A 16095-nucleotide genomic window follows, 5' to 3' on the forward strand; every position below is an offset into this window, starting at 1 on the left:
CCTCCCTCTCAGTTTTTTAAACTTAAAACTGCTTTAAAAAATAGAGTCTTTAAAAGAAACAGTAACTGTAAACTCTTAGCCAGCGCTCTCCCTTACTTTCAGAGCAGTAACAGTGGTCTTGATTTCTCTAGTACATCATGGAGTTGACGTTCAATCAAGCTGCCAAGGGCGTCAACAAGGAGTTCACCGTGAACATCACTGACACCTGTGAGCGGTGTGATGGCAAAGGGAACGAGCCGGGCACCAAAGTTCAGCACTGCCACTACTGCGGCGGCTCTGGCATGGTGAGCCTGGTGGGCCCGCCTCCCCCTGGGGCTCCTGTCTCTGCCGCCTCCCTGTGTTTCCCCAGGGGCTCCTGTCTCTGCCACCTCCCTGTGCTTCCCCACCACTCCTCTTCTCTGTGCCAGTGTACCTAGGGCTTTGAGAGCTCTTTAATAGGTGGGACTCTGTGATCTAGAACCTTCCACATTGTCCCAGGAGTGCTCTGTACAGAAGGAGCAAGGAAATTCTGCTGTCTCCTCTGAAAATACGTTTTGGAGTATGTTGGTAATTTAAAATTGGGGGAGGGGAACTTAAATTTTGCTTGAAGTGTAATCTTTTTTTCTTTTTCTTTTTGGTAAGTTTTAGATATAATTGAAACTTGTAAGACTAGTATAAATAACCACTTCCTTATTCCTTTTACCAAGTGTCAACAGTTGTTAACATTTTATCCCATTTGGTTTGTCATTTATAGTGTATATTTTCTAAGAGCAAGAACATTCTTTTATGTAACTACAGTATGTTCTCAAAATCAAGAAATTTAATGTCCAAACAATTCTGTTATCTTTACTTTCTCAGAGTTTTTCATCTGTCCTTATCATGTTCTTTTGACCCCAGACTCAGCGTGCCAGTCTAGGACCTTGCATAGTGTCTGGTTGTCATAGCTTTAGTCTCCTTTAATCAGTAACGATTTCTCAGTCTTTCTTTTATGACCTTGACATTTTTTAGGATTGCAGACCAACTGCTGTGTAGGATGTCCCTCAGTTGGGTCATCTGATATTTCCTCATGATAAGATTCAGATCATGCATTTTTTGGCAGAAACAGCATGGAGATACAGTGCCCTTTGCATGGATCACGTCAGGAGTCATGAGGTGTCAGTTTGTCCCATTAGCGATGATAATTATATTTTATCCCAGTCAGTTAAAGAACTGTCCACCGGGTTTCTTCATTATAAAGTTATTATTTTTTCCTTTGAAATTAACAAGGAATTTGTGACTTACTTTGACACTATATAAATGTCCTGTCCCATCAAACTTATACCCAGTACTTACAGCATCCATTAATGAGTCTTGCTTAAATCAGTTATTACTGTGACTTGAAAAATGATTTTTCTGATTCCAATGTCCCTTCTGTTTTTTTTGGGTTTTTTTAATTTGTTTATTTGGCTGTGCTGAGTTTTAGTTGCAACATGTGGAATCTAGTTCCCTGACCAGGGATTGATCCTGTGCCCCTCCATTGGGAGCACAGAGTCTTAGCCACTGGACCACCAGAGAAATCCCCTTTCTCCATTTATTAGTTGGCATTCTACTGAAAGGAAGAGCTTTCTTTTCTTCTCCATGTATTTATTCTTTCATTTGTATCAGTATGAACTCACGGATTCTTATTTCATTCACCGAACCATCATCACTGTTACTCTGATGCACAAGCTGCCCCTGACTGTGCTGGTGGAAGTCTCTTCTGGCTGCTCCTGTGTTCTTCTGGCGTGTCCCATCATTCTTTTGGCACTTCTTCACTTTGTGTCACAGCTTCTGTACACTTGCCTAGCCACATCCTGGAACCAGCCATTTCTCCAGGGAGTCCTGATTGCTTTCAACTGTCTAGTAGGATTTAGGAACCAAGATCTGTGCTCTCGGTGTACTCATATCTGGAGTGTCTCTGCTTCCAGGTCCTCTCAGCTGACTGAGACAGGAAATAAATGTGTGTATGTGAGTGTGTATGAGCACACATTCCTGGGTCAGGAAGATCCCCTGGAGGAGGGCATGGCAATCTGCTCCAGTATTCTTGCCTGGAGAATCCCCATGGACAGAGGAGCCTGGCAGGCTACAGTCCATAGGGTCGCCGAATCAGACATGACTGAAGCGACTTAGCACACGCACACGTGTGCACTTATAGACATATGTTCGATACCTATCTGTCTTTCCCTACTTTTCATGTGATAGAGTGTATATATATATATATATACATGTGTACACTGATGCATCCATTTAACAAACCAGTGAGTTCAAACTGATAGTTCCTCTTTCAGCCCAACACCGCAAGGCTTATCTAGTCTTCTGCCTGCCTGTCCATATTTGAAACTAAATAATAAAGAGAGATTATTAATTTCTAACAAAGAGAAATCTGGCTCTGGTTACCCTGTATATTTACTCATTTGCTCAATCCTATAACATACAAAAAGTAATTTGAGAACTGTCACTCATACCACTGCAAAAAGCAATCCTGCTTAACTGGCATTTGGGTATATGGCCAAAATACTGTGCTTAGCTTACTCGGATCACTTCTTTTTCTCCCCCTTCACTGTGATTATATTATCTGCTTAAAATGCAGGTAGGTTTCCACTGAATATGTTTGTATTCCATTTATATGGTTTCTTTTTTGAAGGGGGTTGGGAGATTCTCTACTGCCCACCTTTAAAATAAAATCCTTGTCTACCTGCAATGCAGGAGACCTGGGTTCAATTCCTGGGTCAGGAAGATCCTCTGGAGAAGGAAATGGCAACCCACCCCAGTATTGTTGCCTGGAAAATCTCATTGACAGAGGAGCCTGGCAGGCTACAGTCTGTGGGGTCACAAGAGCCGGATACGACTGAGTGACTAAACCACCGCCAAGTGTGTATGGGGGCACAGAAGTTATCTTTGAGTGCATAGAAGAAAAGCATAAAAAAGGAAACAAGTCCCTGATAATCCCACTTTTGATGTGTCTCCTATCAGTTGTTGATGAGGAATATCATTTTTGTTTTATATTAACTAGTTCTGGAACAGGTTGTATATGCAAATCATTGAAATTCAGTGGGTATAAATCGAAAGCTGTTGTACAGTGAATCTGCCTCTCATTCTTGGCTTTCACCCATTGAATTCCACTCTCCAGAAGCACCCTTTCTGTCTTTCTAGATGCAAGTCTGTGTAGACATGTGTGTCTGTGTGTGCCTACTGTTAGCCCCAGCTGTGCCTTGATGGTTTGGTTTTGTTTCTGGTTCTCACTGTGTTTGGGAAATAGTCTACATTTATAGCTGCCTCAGTTGTTCTGTGGCCACCGTATTCCTCCATACGGATAAATCCCCTTTGTTTAGCCAGACCCTGTTGCTGGATGCCTGGGTTCTCATCTTTTCATTTTTTTTTGGCTAAGCTGAACAGTTTGCAGGATCTTAGTTCCCAGATCAGGGATAGAACCCAGACCCTTGGCAGTGAGAGCAGAGCCCTAACCACTGGATCACCAGTGTTTGTCATTGATTTTAGTTGTATTTGTCTTTTGACTTTGAATGTATTTTTGCCTATTTGTGTGTGGATTTCATCAGTTGAGAATCATAGTGAAATTTTTCCTATTTTTCGTTTATTATAATGAAGGCATTTTTCCGTATCTTTGAATACTTTTAAACATTCTCTTTGTTGGCTGAATAATAGTCCACTGATGGGGGCTTCCTTGGTGGTCCAGTGATTGAGACTCAGAGCTCCCAATGTGGGGAGCCTGGCTTCGATCCCTGGTCAGGGAATTAGATCCCACATGCAGCAACTGAAAATCCCATATGCTGCAACTAAGACCAGGAGCAGCCAAATAAATAAATAACAATAAGTTTCTTAAAAAAAAAATAGTCCACTGATGGGAGTCCACAGTTACCTGTACACAATCCTATAGCTTAGTCTGAAAAAGTAAAATTGTGCCTGCTTTCCTCTAGAGTGCGTCCTTGGAGAGGATGAAGATTGCTGTGGCTATCGTTTTACCATCGAGTCACTGCCTCTTGTCACAGATACTTTTTATTGATCCCAGTTCCCTCTCACACCTGAGGTCCTTTCTCCAAGGTCCTGAATTGTTGTGACTTTCTTTTTTCTATTTCTGTAGTGAACATTGAGATAATACGGTAAAACTGAAGGGTGTCTATGTGCAGAGATTTTTTTTCTTCAACATGGAAACAAAAATATTAAAATAGAAATTGAGGTCTGTGTACATTGGTCATGATGCATCATAAAGGTGAGAGGGAAAGGCATGTTGCAGAGTGATAATGCAATACACTCTTCTTGTAAAATTTTTACTTAAAAACTTCTTTATGGTGAGGAAGAGAGTGAGTGAGTCATGGGAAGAACACCTCAAACTGAGCTCCTATGAGCAGGTCACCCTGGGAGTCAAGGTGAGGGGGAGATTAATTTTTTATATATCTCTGTATCCTTTGATTTGCTACAACAGTGCGTTGATAATTTACCCTCACCCCCTAAAAAAACCCAAGGATGATGAGTTAAAGAAAATGGTAACTGAGTTCCACTGCCCAGTGAAGAGCTGATGGGAGTGGCCACAGACCATAAGGCCCCACTTGTGCAAGGGGCTGGGAGCTGAGGAGGCTCCTGGAGGACTGGGCTGAGGGTGGCTGCAAGAGGAGCTGCTTGCCTCCTTGCAATGGGCATCTGTGACAAGGGGGTGCTGTGGGGGGCTGTGGGGGACAGAGGCCTATGCTGCTCCTCCCTTGGGGCAGGCAGGGGCAACTCTGAGTGGGAGTTGCTTCCAGTTGTCACTTTCCTCTTTCTTTCCCAGCTGTCCCTTTTGTAAAGGGAAGAGAGGGTTCTCTTTAAAGCGATTTGCTCAGCTCTGGGGGCTTGAGGACCTTCAGTAGAGAGGCAGTGTCTCATTTTTCAGTCTCATACAGTCAGGTGTGGTTCGGGATTCAGGAGGCAGTGTGCTCTAGGTCAGGTTAACTGTGAGCTCCTGCAGCTTGTGCTCAGGCAGTGTGTTGTAGTGCAGGCGCACACCACACATACGGGTCTTCGGTGACACGTTTCTCATGCTCGTTGTGGTCCCAGGGCCTTGCTGTCAGGGTGCACTGGTGTCTAAGGGTCCCATTTTTTTATCTTTGTAGGAAACCATAAACACAGGCCCTTTTGTGATGCGCTCCACGTGTCGGAGGTGTGGTGGCCGGGGCTCCATCATCACGTCTCCCTGTGTGGTGTGCAGAGGAGCAGGACAGGCTAAGCAGAAGAAGAAGGTGGTGATCCCCGTGCCTGCCGGTGGGTCTGGGCTCCTCCACGCATGGGGGCTGGGAGCTGAGGCCACCTGCCCTTGTTTCTGGAGCTGAAACTCAGGGAGAAACCAGAGTCTCATGCATTTTCCTCTGCACCAGTTACCCTTAAGATCTGCGTGTGTCAGAAGGAAATGGCACCTCGCGTGCCTGCCCTGCTCCTGCGAGAAGCAGTTCCTCCACCTCTTTCTGTCCCAAGGCCAACATTGCACAGGGTGCAATGGGTCTTTGCACAGGGTGGTCTGATTACATCTCACACTGTTGAAGACCCTGTGGCAGTTCTCCGGGGCCAAAAATTGGCCTCCTCTTCCAGGCCCTCCTGGTCTCAGCCTCCTATCTTCTTAGTCTCCCCCTTGTTGCCTTGCTGCCTGCAGCTTCCTCATCCCCAGGGGAGCCTTCTGGAAGCATTTCCTTAGATGTTCCTTTGGAGCTGTGATCTTTTCCTTCTAAGCAGTTATCTCTGTTTGTAGTGATACATGGTGTTGTTATTCAGCTAATAACTGTCTCCCCTGTGGATGTGCTCAGTGGCATCCAGCTCATTGCAGGGACTGCAGCCCACCAGGCTCCTCTGCCCATGGGCTCTCCAGGCAGGAATACTGCAGCGGGTTGCCATTGCCTTTTCCAGGGGATCTTCCCCACCCAGGGAGCGAACCTGCTTCTCCATCTCCTGCATTAGCAGGCGGATTCTTTAGCACTGTGCCCCACTAGACTCTCAACTCACTGGGATACTAGGTGGACCTGCTGGTAAACTTGAATAAGTGAATGGAAGGTGCTTTCATTTGGTTATCAATTACGATATGCCACACCTTTGAAAAGTTACACTTGTTTTACTTGTTGCTGTATTGGGTAACTGTGTTGTTCCTTGTTAACAGGAAACAGGAATGAGTAAGTGGGTGGGTTGTAAATAGATCCAGCGTAGAAAATGCCTTCAGACATCCCAAAATAATTGTTCTCTTGCTTACAGGAGTCGAGGATGGCCAGACTGTGAGGATGCCTGTAGGAAAACGAGAAATTTTCATCACATTTAGGGTAGGTGCTCTGTTTGCGCAGCCTCTTTTAGGCCCATGGTCTCGTGGAGAGGGTGCAGCCCAGGCTTCTTAGGGGTGAGGTGAGAGCTTCACAGAATGTGCCTGGCTGTTCAAGTTTCTAGTCAAGTAGTGGCCATCTCAGCAGGATGATTAAACATGTGTTACATTAAGCTTTTGTGCTAAATGTGGAGAGAATAAAGTTACCCCAAGGTGTTTACAAGTTGGCCACAAAGCACTCATAAAAATACAGAAAACATCTTATATTTTTTATTGATGTATTGAATTGTTCATGGGGACAGTAAGTGCCAGAGCTACAGATTTACGTGTGACGTGCAGGCAAAGTTTTCTGAGACAGGGATAACAGAGGAAGTACCACCTCTGCCACTGATTCTACCAGGCATGTCCCTAAGGAGGTGCGGCAGGCGGAGGCAAGGTGTGTGCCAGCCTCGTCTACAACGGTGAGACACTGCCAACGGCCTGCTGTCCTTCGGGAGGAGTTGGTGAGGGGGCCGCACTGTGGGCACCTCGGAGCAGAAGCTGGAGATGCACAGGTTTTTGTGAGATGCCCTGATAGCTCTCAGTTACGGACAGGGAGCGAGAGGGTTGCAGGCCAAGGAATGAGGTCATCTGTGTAGTTTCAAACCACGTGAGGTGGTGTCATGTATTGTTTAGGGACATGTAAACATGTAGAAAAGGTAAACAGACGCTCCTAGGAAAGATACAGACTAAACGTAGCGGCTACTGTGGAGGGGTAAGCAGGAGGGGGAGAAGTCACCTGTGTCCTGGTCTTCTGTGACCTAAGCAGGGTTGTGTGTACAGCATGTGGTAATTACTTGTGCTGATTTACATATGTGTGAAATATTTCATCTGTGTTTCTAATAAAGTAAGATTTTTATATTTTTTAAGTTTTCAAAATTTAGTTTTATTTCCCTCAAGACTTGAACAGCTTCATCTGCGAGGACACTGTGGCATTGCAGTGAAGGAAGAAGCTGCCCTGTAACTCCCGGAGCCTGGGGGAGGTGGGCGCTTTGGTGAAAGTATGCTGTCTCCCTGGATGCTGCACGCTGAGCCGCGGCTGTGGTCTGCTCTCCAGAAGGACTTCTCTGAGCGTGAATAACCCTCCCGTGCTTGACCCTAGGTGCAGAAAAGCCCTGTGTTCCGGAGGGATGGCGCAGACATCCACTCAGACCTCTTCATCTCCATAGCTCAGGCCATCCTCGGGGGCACCGCCAGAACGCAGGGCCTGTACGAGACCATCAGCGTGACGGTAAGAGTGCAAGCACGTTCTCACTGCTCTTTTTGTTTTTCTAAAACGGGAAATGGCTGAAACCTGGGAACAACCTGGCGGAAGGCAGGAGGAGTGTGGGCCACGCCTTGGGTGTGACTCGGCCGGGAAGCAGCTCCTGGGCCATGTCCATCCTGCTGGGCTGGGCAGCGGCCTCAGTGGTGCCCTGGGTTGGCTCTGCCTCCTCCCAGGTCCTACTCCCCGAGCTCCCTCCTTCCTGCTGTGGGCTCTCCACCCCAGACTCCTGGCCCCAAGCTCGTCACAGGCTCTGCTCAGGGTAGACTCAGCCTAGCCAGTTTCTGTGTGGTGTTTGGTGGGTTTGGTCTAGAAACCTGAATGGAGTTCTTTTCGGGAGTAAGATTGTCTTCATGTCGTGAGATGTTTTCATTTGGGCAGCTGGAGGTGGAGGAAAACCTGAGGTTCCTTTCTTTGTAGATCCCCCCTGGGACTCAGTCAGACCAGAAGATTCGGATGAGTGGGAAGGGCATCCCGAGGATTAACAGCTATGGCTACGGAGACCACTACATTCACATCAAGATCAGAGTTCCAAAGTAAGTGCCACCTGGTGTGGCGAGGCCCACCCGCTCTCTGTAGCTTCCAGCACCAGCAGGAGCCGGTCGAGGACTTCTCACCTCCTGGGCAGGTGCTGAGCCCGACCGCCAGCCTGTGTGGCACTTCTGCTATAAGCACTGAGGCTTAGGCAGGTTACTTCTCCCTCTAAGTCTGTCCTGCCCAGGTGCTCCTTCTGAAAGCGGACGTGATATAAAAGTTTGACCTTGCTGAGTTGCTGGGAGATGAAATGAATAACCCATAGGGAGCAGTTAGCTATTATTGCTGCTGTTGGTTTTATTATCACTCTCGGGTCGCCCTCCATCTGAGAGATGATCTAGAACCAGCTGGCGGCAGGTATCATGTCTGGCCTTCAGGAGAAAAGTCCAAGGGGGAGCTGTGGACATCTGGAACGGGGCTTGCCGACTCCTCTCAGAGGGCTGGGTTTCCAGCACTCTCTTTAGTTAGATAGTTTCCTGCACACACTTGTAACAGCTTTTCATTCCTCTGGTAAACTGTTAACCATGGCCACAGTGGCAGTTGTTTAGAACAACTCAGGGTAGTTGAAGAGGTTTACATTACAGAAGCTTTAAGGGTGTGGGCTCTTGGGTTCAGGGTGTGCCTGGTGCCTGGGTCGAGGGTCCTGCCTTTCCCACATGCTGCATGGGGACTGGCCACGTCCACGTCCTTTTGAAGAGCTGCCCAGAGGAGCCACTCGGACACTGACTGCGCTCGGTCCACAGGAGACTGACAAGCCGCCAGCAGAGCCTAATCCTGAGCTACGCTGAGGACGAGACCGACGTGGAGGGGACGGTGAACGGCGTCACCAACACAAGTACTGGTGAGACAGCCCCACGGCCCGTGGGAGCCGCCCAGTACCTGGGAGGGCAGACGGTTTGGAAGCATGTTGGGGTTTCCACTGGGGAATCTTCTGGAGTCTCCAGAGGGCCCAGTAGTAAGAGAGGGGCTGAGCGTTGGGCAGAGTGGCACAGGGCAGCCACACTCTGGGGAAAGCTGGCCAGCAGGGCCCCCCGCCCCGGCCCTCATCCTCTGTGCATGTGCTGCTGGCCGAGGTCCGTGAGTTCTGTGACACTTCCCTCCAGGGAGCAGCTCTGTGCCTTAGGGCTGCTCTCCTGAGTTCTAGCCTTGGTTCTGTCACTTGCCCTGTGACCTTGGGCTCATTCCTGCATGAGATCAGCTTGTAGCCACTAAAGGAGGAGATGTATGTCTTCCTCGCCCAGAAGTCTTCCCCTGGATTTCAGAGTGTCCTGTAAACAGCAGCTGCAGCAGGCTTAACGACCCCAGGTCTGCCTGTGTGCAGCAGGTCTAAACTCTGAGCTTCTAGGGCCGTGAACAAACAAAACGCCTTGTTTACTTTGAGCTTAAACATCTGTAGAGTGCAGTTAATTATTGGTGATTGGTGAGTAGCCATGCCCCCCACTCTGACCTCAGGCAGAAGCTTGGGCTACAGGCACCTTGGCTGCGGCCCTCCTCCCTCTGGATGGGGGTGCTCTGCCCAGACGAGGTGCTCTGCTGGGATGGGGTGCTCTGCCAAGGAAACGCTGTTCCCTGTCAGTTGGGCCTCCTGCTGGGCTGGGACAGGGCGTGCTGAGGGTGAGTTGGCTTCTGCTGCCCGATGTGTTGCCTCCTGGTTGTACCACGTTGTTTTTGTCTGGGTCCTGAATTTTCTGTCACCTTCTCAGAACTTGAGTGGTATTAGATTAGTGTACAGTCAGAGCAGGTGATCAGAGCTGGGGGTGAGGTCTTGGTCTTGGAGCCCTGGGGCAGGGCTGGGAGTCCCAGTGGCAGCACCCTTTGCATGGAGTTGGCCGAGCTCCCCTAAATCCAGGGGACCAAGTCCTCTGTGAAAAAACAGCTGCCACAGATTCTGTCTTTGGCCAACTGGGCATAAAGTGAGCACTTACTTTAGTGGTTTGGTTCATAGACTTTTTCATATTTTTCTTGTTACTATCCCTTGGACTAAAAAGAAGTGGGGATGATTCTTCCACATAACTCTACTTACGCACCTCTAGGTTTTTTTTCCTGAGTCCCAAATAGTCCCACAGTCATAGAGCATGCGAGATTTGCTCTGCAACCAGCTTTCAGCCATGCGCCCCCCCCCCCAGGGGAACTTGAGGTCTTCCTGACTGAGCTCTGAGTGAGACCCTGGGCCTTGTTCACTGTTTGCATGTCGGGTATTATCCACCAGTTGTTATCAAGCCCCTTCCTGAGAGCTCAGATTGGAAGTTGATCCTGCAGTCAGTTTCTGAGTAATGTCCTCAGTTCTCATCCTGTTAACTCATTCCCTCTCCGCTCGTTTAGCTGAGATTTATTGAAAGGCTCTTACGTGCCAGACACTTTGCCAGTTCTTCGTTTTAAATTTCTATTGACATAATTTTGCTGAATATATCATGATGTTAACATATGTGTTGCATGTGTTTGTGAAGAGTTCATAAAGTGAAATGAGTGTCCTGAATTATTTTTTTTTCCACTCACTTCCATTGTCATTTCAGAATTGTATTCAGTGGGAAATATGGCTCCCAGACATAATTATTTAAATGGCTTTTAAGAATCTTAGCACCGGAACGCACTGTCGGTCAGTCTGCAGCCTGGGTGTGGTTAAGCCTCTTGTTACTGTGAAGAAAGTTACTTTTGCCGTCCACGTGTGAGGACATGGTGCACACAGTAACCTTTCCCAACGTCTGTACTAAGGTGCATCCTACTTATTCAAGTAGAGCCTGAATCTCTGCTATTAAAGTTACACTGGAAGCAGTTGCCTGCAGTCATCAGTGGTTCTTAGGCTAGTGTGTCGCTTAATAGCCCCCAAGTGCCCGTGGAGATAGTCACTGCAGATGCAGACTGAGTCCTGGGTGTCTTTGCTTTCACCACGGGAAAGGTTTTGGGAAGGCATTTGGAAAAGTTACCATTATGTAGGAAAACAACCTAAACATTTTTGGTGGGTTTAGTATCGCTTGTTTATTTTTGTTCTCTGTAGCCCCTGCTGAAAACCTTAATAATGGCTGGCCCTGGCTTCGTTCCCAGTCTGAGAAGCAGAAAAACCTCAGCGAGCTGGGGGCCTGGGGCACTCTGAGGTTACTGAGTGACCTTTTGGGTTTAGAGACAGCATGGCTCGTTGTTTGTGTTTGTGGATTGTCATTAACTCCTGTGACGACCTCTGTACGTCCATTTAGCTGTCGTGCAGGAACCTCTTCCAGAGCTTGGATCCACCTGCGGTCTCTTCTCTGATGAGCTGACGGCATTGACTGTTGAGCCCCTTTATTTAGGTAGGGTGGAGGCAAGAGGAAGATGAGGAAAAAGACATTTTAGTGGAACAAGAGGCACTCTGCTGGCTCAGTCTGTGTAGTCAGCTCAGGTAGTCAGACTGTGCGTGTAGACCCCGCACCTCTGCCTGTAGGGTGGGTCCGGTCCTCAGATGTCACCCTGGAGTCCTGTTGGCTTCTGTTTCTCGCACTGATGGTCACCGAGCACTTGCCATGTGCTCAGAAGCGATGACCAGAGAGATGGGGTCCCTGCCCCGCCCAGCTTACAGTGTGAGGGGGGGAAGGCCAACAGGCACTGAACCCCCAGGTGAGTGCCAGACCTTGCTCATGACACTAGGAGCTTGTACCTGTGGAGAAAAAGGTGGTACAGATTCATGGAATGAGCGTTACCTGGTTATTCATCACCTTGTAAAGAGCCATGGATTACCTTCCCCACCTCTTCTGGAGGCCTGCTGCCCAAAGCTGTGGGCCTCTCACCGGCAAAGGCGTCTCAGACTGAGATCTTGGGGACATGGGCATTTGTCCTACACATTGCCCTTGACATACATCCCCCCGCACACTGACATGCGCTAATTTTCCTGGCATAATGAAAAACATTGAGTCCAGTCCAGCTCGTAGCGCATTGGTCCTCTTGCCTCGTGGGTGGCCGATCTTTAACGTGACGTGTTTGTGCAGAGGGGTCTCACGGCCCCTCTGGAAACAGAAGGGCGGCCACCCCGTCTTGGAGCATTTGGAGCCAGGTGCTTGCCCGGTGACACACGGGGCCCTTGGCTGCCCCGTCCCAGATGAGCAGTGCACATGTCCTGGGGTCCTGGGTGCCCTGAAGATGGTCTGTGTGCACTAGCTGGGTGTGGAAGCTGGTCAGTGGCTCTCGGCACACGCTCTTCACCTTCTCAGAGCCTGGGCTTTGGTGTCTGACTGCTTGGGTCTGAACTCAGACCTCCTGCTCGCTTATTTGCTCTGTGACCTTAGTCATGCCACCTAACCCCTTTGTGCCTCTGGTTTTTGTTTCTTTCATCTGGAATTTACCTGTAAGGTTATCGTAAGGATTGACTGAGGTACGGATGCCATGTAGCCTGGCCTGGAAGGCATCGGCGCCGGCTGTTTTTCTGTTATGGTTGTTAAGGTGGGACAGCTGCCTGATGTCCATTTCTGTTCCTTGTTTTCCTCTTGAGGGCCAGTGACTTGGGGAACAGTTGGGATGCTCTAAGTGCTGAGTCATCTGATGAACAGGACAACCCTGGACAACCTGATACGGCCACCTCTCCTCTCGGGGTGGCGCTTGGTGGCTATTGGAGCACGAGTCCTGGGTGGCCAGGCGGGGCCTGAGGCGGGCTGTGAGGAGGTCTGCACCCTTGACCCCAGTTCTCTCTGCTGTTTATGCCCAGGTGGCAGCACCATGGATAGCTCCGCGGGAGGCAAGGCTAGGCCTGAGGCTGGGGAGGACAAGGAGGGATTCCTTTCCAAACTTAAGAGAATGTTTACCTCCTGATATCCCAGCCGAGGTAGGAAAACCCCTGAGGTTCCTCCCCTTCATGCCCCTCTGAACTAATGAATCCCTGTTTTCCCTCATTTTAGCCAGTATCATCCCCCCACCCTGAGAGGTGAAGAGGTTCTCATCTCAGGCATGGTGTGAACCCAGCCTCAGCCCAAGGGGAGCTGGCCAGTAGTGCAGGGCTGAACCACCTCCTGGAGCCCCCAGCCCTCCTTCCACCATCTCCCGGGGGCATTGCATCCCGCCATGGTGGGAACCAGGTTGCCCATAGTCACAGAGGGCAGGTCACAGCAGAGCCAGGCCTAGAACTCAGATCTCCCCAGCCCCGCCCTGCCCTGCCTGGGATGTCTAGGGCAATGTCAGCTCTAGTGTGGAGTGGGGTGGGGCAGTGATGGGAGTCCTGCTTGCTCGCCATGGTGTCTTGGGACACACCTTTCATTTGTGCTGGTCCCTGATGGCGGCGGCTCCTTCCCAGGGACCGCAGAAGTTCACCAACAGGGCGTGTCCTCCCTGCGAGGCCAGTGAACTGTACCCGTTTGTGTCTTGGCTCAGGAAAACGGTCCACCGGGAACTAGGCAGGGAACAGCAGCACCTCCTCGTGGCCAGGGCACCTTGGACGCAGGAGGATTCCCCATGGCAGCACCGAGCCCCTGCCTGCAGAGGCCTCCGGACCGCCTTGGCAACAGCGAACTCGCGTGGCCACGCAGCTCTTCACGGAAGGTCGCGGCATATGGGACAGACGCTGGGCAGTCAGGCATGGCCAGCCTCAGGGCTGGTAGTTTCCTTTCTGTGGGTAGGTAACTTGGCCTCTTCAGGCTCTGGCAGTCAGACGGCTGGACACTTCCTGCAGAGCTGAAACTCTTAATTTGGAACTGAATGTGGTTAAAGAATTAAAGGCCATGCTTACAGCTTGAAAATGAAGCCTTAAGTTGCACCGAGTTGTGACGTGATTGATTTCCTTCTCAGCAAACCTCCGGGACGTTCCAGAATGAGTCTTTCCTGACAGGTTATCCTTCCTAGGAACCTGGGGCACACACCCCACTGGTGTCACCCACCCTTCAGCTGGAGTTGGTTTTAATTCCCAAAGGTACTGAGCAGCTGGAACCTGGGGCCTGGAGGGCCTGGGTTGACACCTAGAGGACAGTCCCTGGAGAGTTCACTCTTGATCACATGGGCTGTGACCTCCGTCAGGAGGACAGGGTGGCCCTGTCCCCCGAGAGTTGAGTTGTGTTTTTCTAAGGCAGGCATGAGTGGGGCTCTTGCCCTTCTGCTGGACCACAGCCAATGTGGCCTGGGGCTGACTGAGGGCCTCTCAACCCCAGCCCTGCCCCGCTGCTATCAGGGCCTTGGGTCTCACCACTCACTTCTGACTTAAGGTCAGACATGTGTTTAAATTATTCAGTGCTGAGAATCATTGTCTTTTCCTGTACGAGTGTTTGTTTAGAGGAGAGCACAGTTTCAGCAATCGAAGATTCTCCAGCATCCAGCCAGACCAAGCACCATTTCCCAGCCTTGGCTCCTGGGACGCGCAGGTTCCCCTCTGTTTCCAGATCCCCCCGCTCTGGCGAGACAGGCTAATGGAGAACCCTTCTGATTAGTGTCCTTTCTGTTTCCCCCCCATAATTTACTGAAATAAAGCATCTGCTAGTGTGTGCTCTAAGAATGTAATATGATTCTGTATCAATGTAAATAAGATTATCTACTGCAAAGAGATATTTAAAACCTGAATTGTGGTCATCTCTTCTTTGAAAGAGTTCGGACAGCTCTCTGCAGGTGGCCCAGCAGCAGGTGCTCACCTGCCCGTCAGGCCACCCCACATCTGCTGGCCTTCCTGGGGGTGACTGGAGGTGGCTTTTCTCAGCATCAACCCCACCGAGGACAGGTATCACTCTGACAGGTGTGGACCCTCCCAACCTGAAGCAGGGAGCTTATCCTGCAGTGATATCCAGCGTGTCGCTTTTACTCTGGGAGCCCGCAGCTCGAAACACCTGCAGTGTGGCCTCCTCAGGTCCCTAAGTGTCACCGCCACCATCACTAGAGACTTTTTGTTTCCTCCATTGTTGTCAGAGGAATATTAAGGTATTTTGTGTGTATTGTGGTCTTTGTCTGGGCTATGGTGGCTGGAGTGGTCCCCAAGCACATGACTGCCCTGCCCCGGGGTTCTGGGCTGAGCAGGCTGTAGTGGAGGTGGGGGTGGGCACTTGCTGGATTGGGTGAAGAGGCTGGGAAGACCTGGTGGGCAAGAAGGAGGCTCAGAGACTTCCTGCCAGTCTCCAAACTCTTCCTCTGTTGAACAGAAGTTTGCCAAGCACCTGCTGTGGACTCAGCGTGGGCTCGGCAGGATCTGAGACCCCAGGGTACGGTGGTGGAGGGCTCGATCACGTCTCTCTTGGCACCTCAGGTCTTCTTCCTAGAGAAGTCAACCAAAGCCATGTTTTTTGAAACTAGCAGTCTAGACTTGGAAAGGGGAAAGTGGATTTTCTTTCCATTGAGACATCTTCACGGCTGTGCCAAGGCATTCTTCCCTCCGGTGGTCAGAAGGTGGCAGGGCAGCATCTGTAGGTTCAGGTCCCCCTCGAGGCTTGGCTGGACTGAGTTTGGCTCATTCCCACAGCTGGCTCCTGAGATCAGTCTCCTGACCCCTCTGCAGCCTGAGGTGGGGCTGGAGCATGAGAGGAGCCATTTAGAAACACAAGAGGGTGTCCCTAGGGCGCTGGGCCTTTGTGACTGGGAGGCGAGCACTTGCTGAAGTGCTGGGAGGAGGGCAGACAGGGAAGGCACTGGAGGCTTACGAGGCCTGACCACGAGGGGCCCAGGGAGTTAGATGCTGCTTCTCCCCAGTTCCCCCATGTAGTCTTCATAGCAGCCCGGCCAGGGGGTACCAAGTGAGCAACCTACCCCAAGAGGCCTGGTGTGAAATGGCCAGCACCGGCCGGAGCCTGCCCTCAGCTCCCTGCAGCTCACCCTGGAGCCAGCGAGGCGGGCTTTCCTTAGGCTTGGTGCTGGCCGAGGGCTACTCCTGGATCCCGACATCATGAGTCAGGGTTCCAGCAGGTGAGTCTCCCCTCCAGAGGGCCCACGGCACTTGGGCGTCACAGGGCTGGACACGGATGACCTGTCAGGTTCTCCTGCTGAGAACCTGACAGGTTCTTGGAAGCCTGTGTCAGCACATCTGCTCCCTCCTACCGTCCTGGGA

At 50.3% G+C, this 16095-nt stretch overlaps 1 protein-coding gene across 2 annotated transcripts in view; it reads left to right on the forward strand.

Annotated features, from left to right (window-relative positions):
• The window catches only part of DNAJA3 (DnaJ heat shock protein family (Hsp40) member A3), a 30834-nt gene extending 16207 nt beyond the window's left edge, over positions 1-14627 (forward strand). Inside the window, exons 5-12 of one of the 2 annotated variants that reach the window (XM_005697929.3) lie at positions 132-284; positions 5103-5250; positions 6226-6290; positions 7428-7556; positions 8010-8125; positions 8867-8964; positions 12793-12909; positions 13452-14627. In XM_005697929.3, the coding sequence (XP_005697986.3) occupies positions 132-284; positions 5103-5250; positions 6226-6290; positions 7428-7556; positions 8010-8125; positions 8867-8964; positions 12793-12896 (813 nt within the window). In that variant the 3' untranslated portion in view covers positions 12897-12909; positions 13452-14627. The remainder of the gene's footprint in view (positions 1-131; positions 285-5102; positions 5251-6225; positions 6291-7427; positions 7557-8009; positions 8126-8866; positions 8965-12792; positions 12910-13451) is intronic. The other variant, XM_018040843.1, reaches the window with a different exon arrangement.

The sequence above is a fragment of the Capra hircus genome, chromosome 25, assembly GCF_001704415.2.
Source record: "Capra hircus breed San Clemente chromosome 25, ASM170441v1, whole genome shotgun sequence".
Taxonomy (NCBI): Eukaryota; Metazoa; Chordata; class Mammalia; order Artiodactyla; family Bovidae; genus Capra; species Capra hircus.